Source organism: Castor canadensis, chromosome 6, assembly GCF_047511655.1.
Source record: "Castor canadensis chromosome 6, mCasCan1.hap1v2, whole genome shotgun sequence".
Taxonomy (NCBI): domain Eukaryota; kingdom Metazoa; phylum Chordata; class Mammalia; order Rodentia; family Castoridae; genus Castor; species Castor canadensis.
This window is the reverse complement of record NC_133391.1, coordinates 116,600,945-116,615,602: the sequence shown is the minus strand read 5'-3', so window position 1 is coordinate 116,615,602 and position 14,658 is coordinate 116,600,945. Positions and strand designations below refer to the sequence as shown.

The window sequence follows — 14,658 nt, the reverse complement described above, 5'->3', positions numbered from 1 at the left end:
ATTGTAGTCTCTTCAAATGCCTAGAGATCGGACTTTCTGTTCACATTTATGAGTAAGAGCCAAAAGCTCTGCATACATTAGCAGGGCTTTTAACTCTTAGTGGACTTCATCAAAGGGTGATTTGCTTTTTCATGACAGTATCCCCAAAATCTTTACTTACAGGTTTTTACTCTGTGGCCATTCAGTTTCCCTAGAACTGCTTTCTAATACATGCCCAGCAGATGGATATTTTGAAAATAGGGTAAGAGAAGCGAGATGGGGACTATAACTTTCAGTATGTAGACTTTTTTTTTTTGGTGGTACTGGGGTTTGAACTCAGTGCTTCATGCTTGCTAGGTAGGCGTTCTACCTCCTGAGCCATTCTGCTAGCCCTAGACTTTGATACAGAGATTGTGGAGATAAGTAAAACAAGGAGGCAGTAAAATCTCAATAATTAGTATGTACATTCCTTTGTAATCATTTTATTGCTAACGTGATACACCTATTTTTTTGGTGTGCCAAATATTTCTGAATCTAGAACTCTCCAGTTCAAGTTTTAAAGGAAATAATCTTCCATTCCTTTTTAGGAACATAGGTGGGACAGCTGAATAAATGTGGGATGGTGGATCAGTCTTGAGAGCATTAAAACTTCTTTCAATAATTGTTTTCTAATATCCACACAAAGTACTTTTTCCTATTAAAGCAGATTATTCTTTGTGACATTAAAATGTAACTGGAAGAACATTCCTCAAATAGTTCTCTAACTCCATAAACGTACTGGATGACTAGATGAGTTTTAACATTTTAGTCCCAAATTATAAGGACAACTTATTAATATATATTAAGCTAATATTTTTGCAAGAGTAGTAGGGGAGCATGTTATAGGAAAGGGCCATAATGAAAATAAGCAGCAAGGAGAGGAAAGAAGGAAAAGGTGAAGCAGAGAGAAGCCTTAGATTTAGTATCAATAATGGAAAATTCTAATGTGATTTCTAAAATAGAAAAAAAATTTCCATGGATAAAGCAGTTTAAAAACAACTTGAAAATATGCTATCACAGATTTTACTTCACGTTCTTTTAGAATTTTAGCAAAATTCAGCACAATTAGATTAGTATTTTTCACAAAGGCTTTTTTGTACCTTAAAAAGTAATGGAAATCCACTCTAGGTTTTTCTAAGTAATATGTAATAAGTACTGAATATACTGTACAGTAATGAGTAATTCAGAATTCATTCTAGGTACTATAAATAGAGTAACAATCAATAAGCCACCGTAAAATGAAACATTCTGTGTTGGGGTGTATAAATAATCATGCTGGGCAACTGGAGCCATTTTAAGAATTTTCCTCTAATAACAGTCATTAAATATTTCTTAATATCAGTTGTCAGTGGAGAAAAAACGTACATGAAGCACAGAGAAATACATTCTAAAGAAACACTAAAAACAAATTCCATAATCATGTTTCTGTCTAAGAAAAAGATCTGTTCAGTACTAGAAACTGTTTTGTCAATACTGATGAAATAAAGGGTCTAAAATCTGGTCTAAGCCTTTGTTAGACAGTGTCTGGCCATTATTATACAAATGGGAATGTGTACTTTACCTACATGATTTTTCTTAGAAGACATTTTAATTTGGATTCCAATAGTGCTACTGCTTAAAAAATACTGAATTAGGATTACTCTGTATATTTTATAGAGCTGAGGGGGAAAATGTATTACTTACATTTTTCTTTATTGCCATTGGTATTATGCAAGAAGTCACCATCAGAACGTGTTGTAGGAAAGTCATCTTCATCATCTTCTACCACTAAATAAAATACATTTAAGGATATTAGAAAGGAAAAAGGAGAAATAAGCTTATTCTTATGTACAAATGAGTCAGTAAGCTCTAGCCTCTGAGTGTAAGTGCTTATTCATTTTTTTCCCTTTCCACTGGTTATCAAGGCACACCAAATAAATATGTTGTGCAGTGTTATTAAATACATTACTTTGAAACTATGCCATTTTCATTTTGTGTAAAGGATGGTATAATTTATTTTACCCTTTAGTCTTATCTATTTCTCCACACCTTGGGGCCATTTCATATTTTCAAGAGGCCTGGAAGAGCAGGCCTGTAAAAGGATATCGTACATGCAGAAGATACCTTAGATAACCTCTAAGAGTTCTTTAATCTCCTCTTTTCTGTATATTCAGGAAAATATATCTACTTGTAGATATGATACCAATTTTCATTCATCCCAATGTATATCTGTGACTGGATACTCCTTTTAACTTCTCTAATCCCAGAAAAAACCAAAAAGCAAAAAAACAAACAAACAAAACAAAACAAAACAAAACAAAAAAACAAAACCCAAAAAACCCAGACTTGTGTTTTCCCTTTGTATACCTTTTTATGTACTTCGTTTTTTTTCTTCAATTCACTGTACTATGTATTCTATCATAATGTGTATTTCTGGACCTGAGCCTTCAATCTTATTCTTTGCTTTTTTTAAGTCCATCTTTCCCTGCCTCCCTCCTTCCCTCCCTTCCAGATAGGGTTTTGCTGTGTTACCCAAGCTGGCCTCATGATCCTCCTGCCTCAGGCTCTGAATATCCAAAATCGAAAATGTTTACATGATGCCACAAGTGGAAAATGTCACATCTGAAACCAGGTATACTAAAAATACTGCGTAAAATTATCTTCTAATTATGTTTATAGTATATATGCAACATAAATAAGTTTTAAGTTTAGATGGGTCATATCTCAAAGACATATATATCATTATGTATATGCAAATATTCCAAATCCAATAAAATTCCCAAATCCAAAGCACTTCTGATCCCAAGCATTTTAGAAATTTAACTTGTATGATATTTTGAGGGACTCTACAGAAGTAATCTTACACATTACCTGTATTTCTTTACCTGAGGAATATTCTGGCTCAACAACATATCATTCTCTTTACCTTTCTCTCCTACGGATGCAGAGATCAATTTGTTACCTTATTTCCTCTTTAACTAACAGGTAGGAATCACAATGTACAATACCTTTATTCTGTATTGCCATTTTCTAATTACTGGACTATTTCATTTTTCATTACTTGAAAATTTTACTAATCATACACAAGTGCTTTTCTCAAACCACAACCTATTACTTACTAACACCTTGCATTCATTCCTAACTACCTGAATGACATCAATATCTAGTTGGCATTTTTTCTCATTTTCATCATTCTTACCAACTTTGATGTCCATACCACTTTCCCAGATTCTATGGGTCTTTAATCTCATTAGTCATTTGTAATTATGGTCAGTTCCAAGTAATCCATTAGTATAGCATACTGCTCTGGTTTCAAACCAGTACTCATCATTAGACAAGATCCTGATGTTAATTCAATACTACTTTTATAGACTGCTCTTAAATGCTACTGAATGACTGATACTTGAATCATCACATTAGTATCTACTTTGAGATACAAAAGTCTCAGTTTTGTATCCTTAACTCTATAATTAGCTACTCCTTTGTTTTCTCCATCACTCATGATACATATTTTCACTTTTGTAATCTTTAAGCAAGTCTATTAACTACACATTCCTGGATCTTCCATCATGAAACCTCCACCTAAACCTGGATCTAAACCTTCAACTTTAGAGCCGCTCAATAAGGTTCTATAAACAGAGATTCACCCACTTTAAAAAAATGCTCATGGAAGAAAGCATTCCATCTATGTTACAGTGGTTGATTTTTTTTATATTCTTGCCTAAATGATAACTTTTCAAATTACTAATAGGAAAATCAATTTTTCGGTTAAATCCCAACTGTTGTGTTTAATATTCTCTACCTAATAGCCTAATAGCACCATATATGAAACTGATGAAAACAAAGAGTGGTCTTCCCTCTTTCCTTCCCAAAAAAACACTGTGTCCATCCTTGAGGCATTTTTAAGGAACTCTTAAGGATCTGTGATATAGTTTGAAACCACAGTTCTATTAAAAAAATCCCCTATATAAATCAAATGGTCTTCCTAACACTCAAATCTATTATGATATATCTCATCCTTTGAATCTTGTAAATTTCTGCTTCCTTTACCCCCCTAACAATCCAAATTAAGCACATTAGCAATAGCAGCTATTATTTATTAACAGCTATTATTGAGCTTTTGCTATTAAACAGTGCTAACATAAATATTTTAATTCCCAAATCACATGGACTAGATATAATTAATATCCATTTTATAGCTGAGGAAACAGAAGCTGAGAAATGTTAAGTAATCTACTTTAAGTTATTAAACTAACAATGAACAGAAGAGAAAGAGTAGAAGAACTTTTACTTTTAGTGTTGCATATAGGTATTGTTTTTAAAGTCAAACAATATATTTAGGTAAAAGGCATTATCTTCTACTTCTGTAAGAGTAATGGTGGTGAGGGATCAGGCTGATTAGCTTACTAGTAATTCTGACAAATACTTTATATCAAAACAGTGAACACATAAAATAAGTTAAGAGTATGAGATTATTATTTCAGTGACACAAAATAAACAGTAATTCTTAAGTCACTAACTTAGTTTTGATAATTTAATAAAGGTACATCCATAAGAGGCTAAGGTCAGCAACTCTGAATTACCAAAGTACGAAACTATGATCCATATCTTTACCATTTCACCTTACTCAGCATGTATTCTTAAAAACACCAGTATTTCTTAATAGCATTTGTATGGGCTATTAGGGGCTGAATTGCTTCCTCCACCCCACCCTATTCCTCTGTTAAAGTCCTAAATCCCAGTACCTCAAAATGTGACTATTTCTGGAGATTAAAAGAAAATGAAGTCATTGGGGTAGGCCCTTATCTAGTACGACTGGTGTCCTCTTAAGAAGAGGATATTTGAACACAGACTTGTAGATAGAAGAAGACACCCATCTGTCTGCCAAAGAGAGAATCCTGGAACACATACTTCCTTCAGGACCCTCAGAAGAAATCAACCCTGTTAACAGCTTGATTTGAGAACTGTGAGAAAATAAATGTGTTGTTTAAGTCACGTGGTCTTTGGTGCCTCTTGTTATAGTAGCCCTAGCAAGTCTACACATTAGTCTACACTGTTATTTAGTCAAACATGTAACAGAAAAGATTCAGAGTACTTTTAAAAATTATTTTCCAAATCTTCTACACATCCCAACTTCTATTTCTCCACTGTCACTTTTGTCCTTCAAACACTGTAACACTCTTGGTATCGATCATTTAAAATTAAACAAAAAATTCAATTCTGTATGCATCCTGTTTTTGTTAAAGGGGCTACTTGCAAACAAAAGAAAGATAATGTATAATGTTTAATTTGATTAAAAAGGATATACTTAAAAAAAAAAAAGAAGGATAAATAGTTCAACTTCTTTTACTTTTAGACAGAAAAAAAGTTAAGGAACCAAAAACCTAACTACAGTGAATATAAATGACTTCAAGGCTACTTAATTTTGCCTAAATTAAATAGCTTCCACAGAAATGGATTTCTGCTTCTGTAGAAGATGGAATAAACTGGGACTGAAATTATTCTACAGTAAGTTCTAAAAAACTGGACAAAACAAATGAAACAATGGATTTGGAAATAAGACAATCAAGGAGAGTGATCTCTGTGATTTGGATAACAAATGATGTAGGTTCCATGGCTGCTCCAGCTACTTGTCTTGGGAGTTTCTAAGCTAGTAAGGACAAGGAACTCAGGAGGAATCCAGTAGACTTTTGACATGAGTTCAAGCAGAAAAAGGCAACTAGATTTCGCAAGAAGACTACTAGAGAGAGCTATTCAGGTAGAGATCACTGGGGATCAGTAGAAGATCTCCTCTGAGTGTTTAGCAGAGTACTACAAATAAGGGAACTACAGATGTCAGGGAAAGCACCTTCTAAAAGGATTTCAGGGAACAGTATCCAAAGCTTATATGGAGACTGAAAAAGCTCATAATTGATAGGGAACTAGTTGCAGAACTTAGAAAACTCTTGCCTCAGTAGTGGGGAGAAATGGAAACACATTTTGGGAGTTCTGATACTATTTTTGCCCTCCTATACTGGGAATTGAACACAAGGCCTCAAGCATGATAGGTAAGTACTCTATGACTTGAGCCATGGCCTGGTCCAGTTCTGATACTACAACCAAAGTGTTATGATGTTACTCTGAAGACAGACTGTGGTAAGTTAAATATGCAAACTATAAGCACTAAGCAAGCCATTAAAATAAAGAGTTACAGCTTAGATGTCAACAAATGTGGTAACACAGAATTATTAAAAAAAAATCCAAAAGAAGGCATAAAAAGGGAACAAAAAATAGAGAAGACAAAAAGAATTTGAGCTCAGATTTAACATATTTTGTAAAACCAAGAAATAAAACCATGCCACGCAACCTAGTTATACTAGGAATGAACTCAGTGATAGTAACACTGCTAGAGTAGTTTCATTTTTGCCTTCATAGTAAATTAAGAGAAAAATTGAAAAACATATGAAGGCATTAGCAGTATCTTTAGCACTAATCAAAGAAAAATAACTTCAAATCTCAAATTAAAAGTTAATTCACAATCATAAAATAAAAACTCACAAATTATTTTTAAGCATATATATATAACTTTATTATGGTTTCTTCTATGAGAAAAAAGGCAGAGGGAGGGAGATGAAAGAGAGAAAGAGTTGAAAAAAGAGAGGGAGCTGGATGCCAGTGCAATCCTAGCCACTCAGGAGGCAGGGGTCAGGAGGATCATGGTTCTCAAAGGCAACCTGAGCAAATAGTTTGTGAGACTCTTGAAAAAAACCCATCACAAAAAAGGGCTTGTGGAGTGGCTCAAGGTGTACGCTCTGAGTTCAAACCCTAGTATGGCAAAAAAAAAAAAAAAATAAAAATAAAAAGAAAGGAGAGGGAAGGAAAGAGGAACAAGAGGGAGAGAGAAGGATAAAGGAAGAAACTGATCTAATGACTGATTCTAGGTCTGGAAGATTTAATAAATATGCTTGTCTCCTCTAAAATTTCTTAGACATAATAATGTGAAGTGATCCCTATTATCAAGATTATTGGATATGATTTTTTTTTTTACGTAAGTATTCAAGTTACATGGACATTGAAACCTGTTATAATAGGAGTTTATACCCAAAGTGACTACAACCTTTATTACTTAAAGACATTACCCATTAAGATCAAGAGGCTTTAAATCCATTCATTCTCCAAGTAAAAATAGTGGTAATAGTCTAATTAACCTTTGTCCCTTTGGAGTTCATCCTTGGAGACAGCATCGGCACAGACATCAAAGTACTTCTGGAGAGTATCAACTTGTCTACACAGGATGTCTCTGAAGGTCTCCATTTCCGCCAATTTCTCACGTAAACTATGGCCTTTCTGCAAAACACAAAAAAGTGGGGATTTGTAACACACGTGAAACAAAACTGGACTTTATCTGGCTCTATGGTATTTCATCACCTTTTAAGGTTGGCACCTTATCACTCAGGGAATGGGAAAAACAGAGCTGTTGAGTTCACGGTAACATTCCTAAGGAATAAGCTTGAAACTGACTTATCTAGTAATTTCATATTGATAAATCTGTAGGAAATAAGAAACTAATAATGCCTGATAATCTGTAATATTTAATGTAAATATTAAATGTACATTTAATATTTTAAAATTAGACACTGTGAGGAAAAAGTATGACAGACTTTGAAATGAGCAAATATATTACTGGGTATACTTTCAAAGCATTGGTGAGCATTACCTAGAGAATCCTGAGGGGAGAGTGATAGCTAATCACATGACACTTTTGTCTTTCCTTGCATTTGAGCTACTTTACAACTTCTAGCAGAAAACTAAGCAATGTATGTGATTCTTGTTTTGTTTTGTTTTTTGAGACAGGGTCTTGCTATTGTAGCCCATGATGGTCTTGAACTTGTGATCCTCCTACCTCAGCCTCCTGAGTACTAGGATTACAGTTATGTGACACCAAACTCAGCCTATAGGTGATTCTTGTCCACAGAGATGAAAATGAACTTTGTCCTGTGCAGAGGCACTGATTATTAATCTGTGGATACTGGTCAGTTCTGATTAGCAAATTCATTTTAGTACTCTTCAGATTTTCCTCTGAACCAATTTTTTACTTTATATTTTACTCCATTAATTAATGAATGAAATCAAAATCTCTGAAATGTTTATTTTATACTTGTATGAGTTATGATCTTACCACTTAAAAGTTATTCTTTAACAGTTTCAAACAAATTACATTGTAGAAAAGTTCTTTCAAAAACCTACCAAGCTGTGCTCACAAAATCCAATACTAAGCTCAAATAACGTTGCCTTAACATAAAGCATTCATAATCACAAACCTTGAATGAAGAGGTGGAGGTGGCAGAATAGCCGCTTGCTCCAGATACCAGTGACACCATGGAACCATGTCGACGCAAGCTGGATTCGGATCCATATCCTGATTCACTCTAAAAAGAAAATAAAAAGTATGTGAAAAACGTAAATGAGAAATACTTAATAGAAAACAAAGTCAGCAAGGTTAGTATAACAATAATTAGCAATTTGGATTCACTCAAGAAACAGTCAATTCACTGATATAAATGTCTTTCAATTCCTACTTAATTTAGAAATTAATTGAATACCTACTATATGCTGGGCTAGTAGGCCAAAGGTGTGTTTAATAATAGGAAAACTACCTAACATAGTCAAATCCATAGAGACAGAACGTAGAATAGTGGTTACCAGAGCCTGAGGAGGAAGAACAGAGTTAGTATTTAATGAGCATAGCATTTCAGTAAGGTAAGATGAAAAACTTCTGGGAAGCAAGGTAGTGATGGTTGAACAACAGTGTTAACTAATGTACTTAATCACACAGAACTGTATATTTAAAATGATAAATTTTATGTTATGTATACTTTACCACAATTATAAAAACTGTATGGAAGGCAAAAAAATTTCAGTATTATTTCTTCATAGATGAATCACTGACCCAGAAAAGGTTTTCTTATTGCACGGGGGCAATTTGTCTCTTACATTTTCAATCATTTTTTAACACTTCACAGTTACAGGAATTAACACTGAATTATTATTTTCTTGTTTGTACTGGGAATTGAACTCAGTTTCATGCTTGTCAGGCAGGCATTCTACCGCTTGAGTCACTCTACCAGCCTACCATTGAATTATAAGTTTATATTTTATAACTGCTATTGACTTGCACCTTTCTGGAAGCAGATTATCTTTTTCATTTTTATATCCAACTTGAAACCATGTTCTTCAAAGACCTGATTTCTCACAAGATGTGAGAAAAAGATGCAGACAAGATAAAAACCCAAAACTTCTATACCTACCTATGCTGTGGTCCTCCTACCAGGCCATTATGAGATAAACTGTCCAAGAATTCTTTAAATAGTTTGTCTTTGCCTCTTACCCCAGAATCCTAAGAGACCATAATCACCATAAAGTTTAGACACTGCCACCATTAAGTGTCTCAAAGCCATAAGAAGTAGAATCATACTTCTTAAGCTCATTCAAATGTAAGAAACAATGAAAAACCAGAGTAGGAAAAAGAGAGATTAGAAGTAGTTAGTAACAGTAGCAAGAAATAGAAAAGAAGATACAGTAGTCAGCGTTAGTCTCAAAGTTTGAGCAAACTTGTTCCTAGCTTGCCAACTAAGACAGATTTGGTGAAGAAGAAAAATAAGAGGAAAAGAAAAAGAAGGAAGAGAAGGAATAGGAAGGCAGAGGAATTTATAACAAAAATAGCAAGACGATTCATGAAAAAGAAATGGATATACAAAAAGACACTAGAAATCCACATGAAAACTACTAGCCCATTAAAATTCAAAATTCCAGCACATACTAGTCACAATGTTACACTTGGATAATGCTTGCTTATAATACGTTCTACTTATGAAAGGTACTGCAATAAGTTTTTAACTGTCAATTTACTAACAAATTACATATAAACTTAAGACTAGATGGAATCAAAACTCTTCTCCAAAACTTATACCACTTAACATCTTAAAGCAAAGCAATGTCTTAGTGATAAAGTAAAATAAGTATTTTGGTAGCAGAAAAACTATTAAAAAGAGCAAGGCATGTAATTTACTATATGAAAATTAAACTGTGAAAAAAATTGCTTACAAAAAGCTGAAATTGTTGGGTGTGATGGTTTCTGCCTATACATCCCGCACTGGAAAGGCTGATATAGAATGACTGATGAGTTTGAGGCCAGTATTGGCTACAGAGGGACCTTGTCTCAGAAACCAAAAAGGGCAAAACTAATCTAGAGAAGAGACAGGGTATAGAGGAGGAACTCATCACAGAGGTCTAAGAAAATTTCAGGGGTATCGATTACATTGTCAAAACAAACTGTGAGTGAATTAAAATGGGTACATTTTGAGAAAGTAAATTATACCCCAAATAAAATTCATATAAAAAAGGTAAGTTTATTTCAATATCATATAATCACTCCAAAAGGGAATTCTAATTATAGCAATCATATAGTTGATAAAAAACAAGACTTCTAATCAAATAATAAGATCTAACAAAGAGCAAAGGTATTATGCTAGGTCTGCCATCCATTAGCTCTAGTTTCTTCTCTCTTTTGACAATAAAGCTAACTTTGCACTTTACTTCTTGTATGGGAATGGTAAAGTTTTTTCACTGGATTTACATATAGAAGACTGTAATCAGAAATAGGAAGAATCTCTGTGTATCAGACAAAAAAATAAAAGGAATTCCAGAAATTACTCAAATATCTCAAACATCTATGTACAATTCATTTCTAAACACAAATTAATCTGAATTACCCATTTAAATACAACTTTCTACAATTTTATGTTAGAAACAGATTTTAGATATTTTCTTAAAAATATTCAAAACCCAACAATTTTTCAACAATTCTTTTTAAATTTTATAAAATGGTGGGTTTCATTATGACATTTTTGTACACTTACATATTTCCACCCATTTACCTTCCATTACCTTTTGTTCCCCTTCTTCTTTCTACTGGCTCCCCACTCTCAAGAAAAATAGTTTCCTTTGTATATTCATGTTTTCTTTGCTTATTTGTTTTTAGGTACATTCCACATGAGTGAAAACATGCAATATTTGTTATTCAGAGACTATTTCATTTAGCATGATTTCCATCCAGTTCCATCCATTTCTTGCAAATGCCATTTCACTCTATTGTTAATAAATAGTCCACTGCATATATATATATATATATATTATATATCATAATTTCTTTAATACATTTATCTGCTGTTGCGCACTTAAACTGATTCTATAACTTGGCTACTGTAAATTGTACTGTAATAAACATAGGTGTACAGGTATGTCTACTTATGTTGACTTTGATTTCTTTGGGTATATATGCCCAGGAGTAGTGTAACAGGGTCTTAGGGTAGTTTTAATTTTAACAACCTCCAAACTGATTTCTTCCATATTAATTTACATTCCCATCACTAGTATGTAAGGGATCCTTCCCACTCTTGCATCCCCACCAGCATTTGCTGTTATTTAAAACCCAACAGTTTGAAATTTAAATCCAAATGAAACTACCCTTTCCATTTACTTGCTTATTGATGTTCCATTAAAAGCTTTACTAAAGGTTTCTTTACAACTTCTTTTCCACGTAAAATGGCACAGTATTTGCCATGTATTTAAATTATCTTTAAACTTATTATCATATTATTGTGTATTGGGGGTACACTGTGACATATACAAAAGTGCTTGCAATATATCTTAAATTCACACCTTTTGTAGTGCAACTTCTTACTCCCTTCTCTATTTCAAGTTCCACTACTTCAAAACAGGGAACACGTTCTTACAACAAAGACATGATAAAACAAAAGATTCCATTATAATATTGATGTAACACATGCTAAGTAATGCATAGTAAGTGAATACTCAATAGGAATAGTTTAGTAGATATGTTTCTAATTCTAATAGCCTCATTTAAATAAATTCCATACAAATAAAACATTGGGTGGTACTCTAGAAGATAGACCAAATACATTTTCATTATGGGATGGCAATAAGTCCTTGGGGCAAAGGTAAAATGTTACCATTTGACTCTGAAATGTCCCTCACATCTGGTCCCTAGATAGTGGTGCTATTTTGGGAGATGGTGGAAAAACGTGGTGGTGGGACCTAGCTGGAGGAAGTAGGTCATGGGGGTGGGGGAATGGGAAGGTATATTGTCCCTGGCTCCTTTTGCTTGCTCTTGCTGACAGATGTTCTGGGCCAAGTGATTATGGACCAAACCCTTTGACACCATTAGCAAATTAAATAATTCTTCCCTGAAAAATATGCCACATGCTGCTAACTCATGCCTGTAATCCTAGATACTCAAGAGGTAGAGATCAGGAGGACCGCGGATTAAAGCCTGCCTGGGCAAATAGTTCAGGAGACCCTACCTAGAAAAAAACCCTTCACAAAAAGGGCTGGTGCAGTGGCTCAAAGTATAGGCCCTGAGTTCAAGCAAAAAATTTCCACAATAAATTATAGAAATCATTCCAAGCGAAAAGAAAATATAGTATTTACATTGTTGTTCAATGTAAATAATGAAAATTCACCATTCTATATCAGTAACTGTAATAAATATAAAGAAGATTCCAAGATGGTGGCTAGAGGGAGGAAGCAGAAAGCATGCCACCTAAAGTAAAATCTTGGAGAGACAATGGAGATACACCTCACAGGAAAAACCACCAAGAAGAGGCAAAATGTTGACTCCTCCATACCTCCAGCCTGCGCATAGCATCTCCACTTGAAGTTAAATGGAGAAACCCAGAGGGCTCCCGCGCCGCTACCAGACGGCAGCGCCCAGATGGCTTGGGAAGACACAGACCACAAGGTCAGCTAAGCGGCACTCGGTACACCCACGGACAACCCTGGACCAGATCACATAGCCCCCTGGACAGACTGACCGCCCACAGAAAAAAAGAAAAGAAAACTGAATATAAGCAATAACAACAAAAAAGACACATAGTAAAGAGGGCGGGGTGCCCTGAGCGCCAAAAAGGGGGGGGGAGGGGAAATCCCTCACAACAAGCCAACTGGAGAAGGCAGGACTGGCAGCACACGCCCAGCAACCAGAAGTGGGAAAGCTTGTAAAAGTGGCGGTGGGAGGAAAACTCCACAGGAGAGGGGAAAGACCCACTTCCCATGTGAGCTGTAAATAACACGCAGGCCTGAGAAAGGTGGTACAGTGTCACCTCCCCCAGTGTATGCTTGGAAAAGGGAAAGCTTGTAGCAGTGGCAGTTCTGCCCAGGAGAACTCTAAGTAAACAAAGCCTGCCTGCCTAGGTGCTCACTCCTGAGATCTTCATAAATAAAGCCTCCAGCAACAGCAGACTGACAGCAGCCAGATAGCCATTCACAGAACTGTTTCCAGACTCTTTTTTTTTTCCTCCCTGCCTTTGATGAGACAATAACCGAACTACACCTACATGCTGAAAAACTTATTGAAGCTGTATTGCATTCGAACTTGGGACAATTTGTGGGGTTTTTTTGGTTTAGTTTAGTTTTGGGTTTTTTTTTAGTATTTTTCTCCCTTGATGAGACGACAGAACTACTTCTGAGACACCAACTCCAGGAATGGAGGCTGAGGAACTAACATCAAAATTATTAAGACTGAAACTTTATTGCATTTGAACTTAAGAGATTTTTTTTCCATTTATTTACTTTTAATTTTAATTTTTTATTGTCAATCCTCTGTCTTCTCTAATGCCTGTTCAGCTTACTGTTCATTAGTACACTGTCTCTCCCTATTTATATCTTTGAAACTTTTGTTTGTTTGTTCTGCTTATTTCTACTTGTTTATTTGCTTTTCCCTTTTTCTTTAACTTTTTTGCTTTCCATCTCCTCTCACCCTTCCATTCTAAATATCACCATTGTTATTATTACAAGCCAGAAAATACTTAGTTGCACACAGGACAGGGACAAAAACAACATCAAGGGCAATGATGGGAAGACAGAAAAAACAGGGAAACCAGTTTCCCCACAGCAAAAAATTAATACAGGAACCAGAGGGAAATGAAGAAAACAGATACTCAGATCCAGACTCCAACAAATTGAAGATAAGCTATGCCAAAGAACGCAATGAAGGCCACAAGAATAATCTAAAAGAATAAACACTACAGGTAATCAATGAGAATTTTATAGAGATGATACTGGATATGGTCAACCAAAATGCACAGGAGACACCCAAGAAATTCCAAGACAACAAAAATAGAGAATTTGAGAAAGCACAAGAAGAAATAAAAGAAACCATAGAAGCACTGCATAAACACCAAAGTGAAACAAAGAACATGATTAATAAAGAGATAAATGAACTCAGGATGAAAATAGACAACATTAAAGAGGAACCAACTCAGGATATGGAAAACCTCAGAAAAAAGAACGAAACAGAATTGCAAAACAAAATGGGAGGTCAATCCAGCAGAACAGAACAAACAGAAGACAGAATCTCAGAACTCAAAGATGAAATGGTAATTAAAGGAAAAACAGAAGAACTATTAATAAAATAACTCAAGACCTGTGAAAAGAAAATGCAAGAACTCACTGACTCCATCAAAAGACCAAACTTGAGAATCATGGGCATTGAAGAAGGAGAAGAGGTGCAAGCAAAGGGAATGCATAATATATTCAACAAAATAATAACAGAAAATTTCCCAAATCTAGAGAAATCTATTCCCATACAGATGCAAGAGCCTC

At 34.7% G+C, this 14,658-nt stretch overlaps 1 protein-coding gene across 3 annotated transcripts in view; it reads right to left on the bottom strand.

Annotated features, from left to right (window-relative positions):
* Cert1 (ceramide transporter 1) overlaps window positions 1-14,658 on the bottom strand; it is a 119,847-nt gene that overhangs the window by 36,904 nt on the left and 68,285 nt on the right. For all 3 annotated transcript variants that reach the window (XM_074077274.1, XM_020185696.2, XM_020185697.2), the window contains 3 exons: window positions 8,298-8,405; window positions 7,185-7,323; window positions 1,702-1,785 (listed from right to left, as the gene is read on the bottom strand). In XM_074077274.1, coding sequence (XP_073933375.1) covers window positions 1,702-1,785; window positions 7,185-7,323; window positions 8,298-8,405 — 331 coding nt within the window. The remainder of the gene's footprint in view (window positions 1-1,701; window positions 1,786-7,184; window positions 7,324-8,297; window positions 8,406-14,658) is intronic.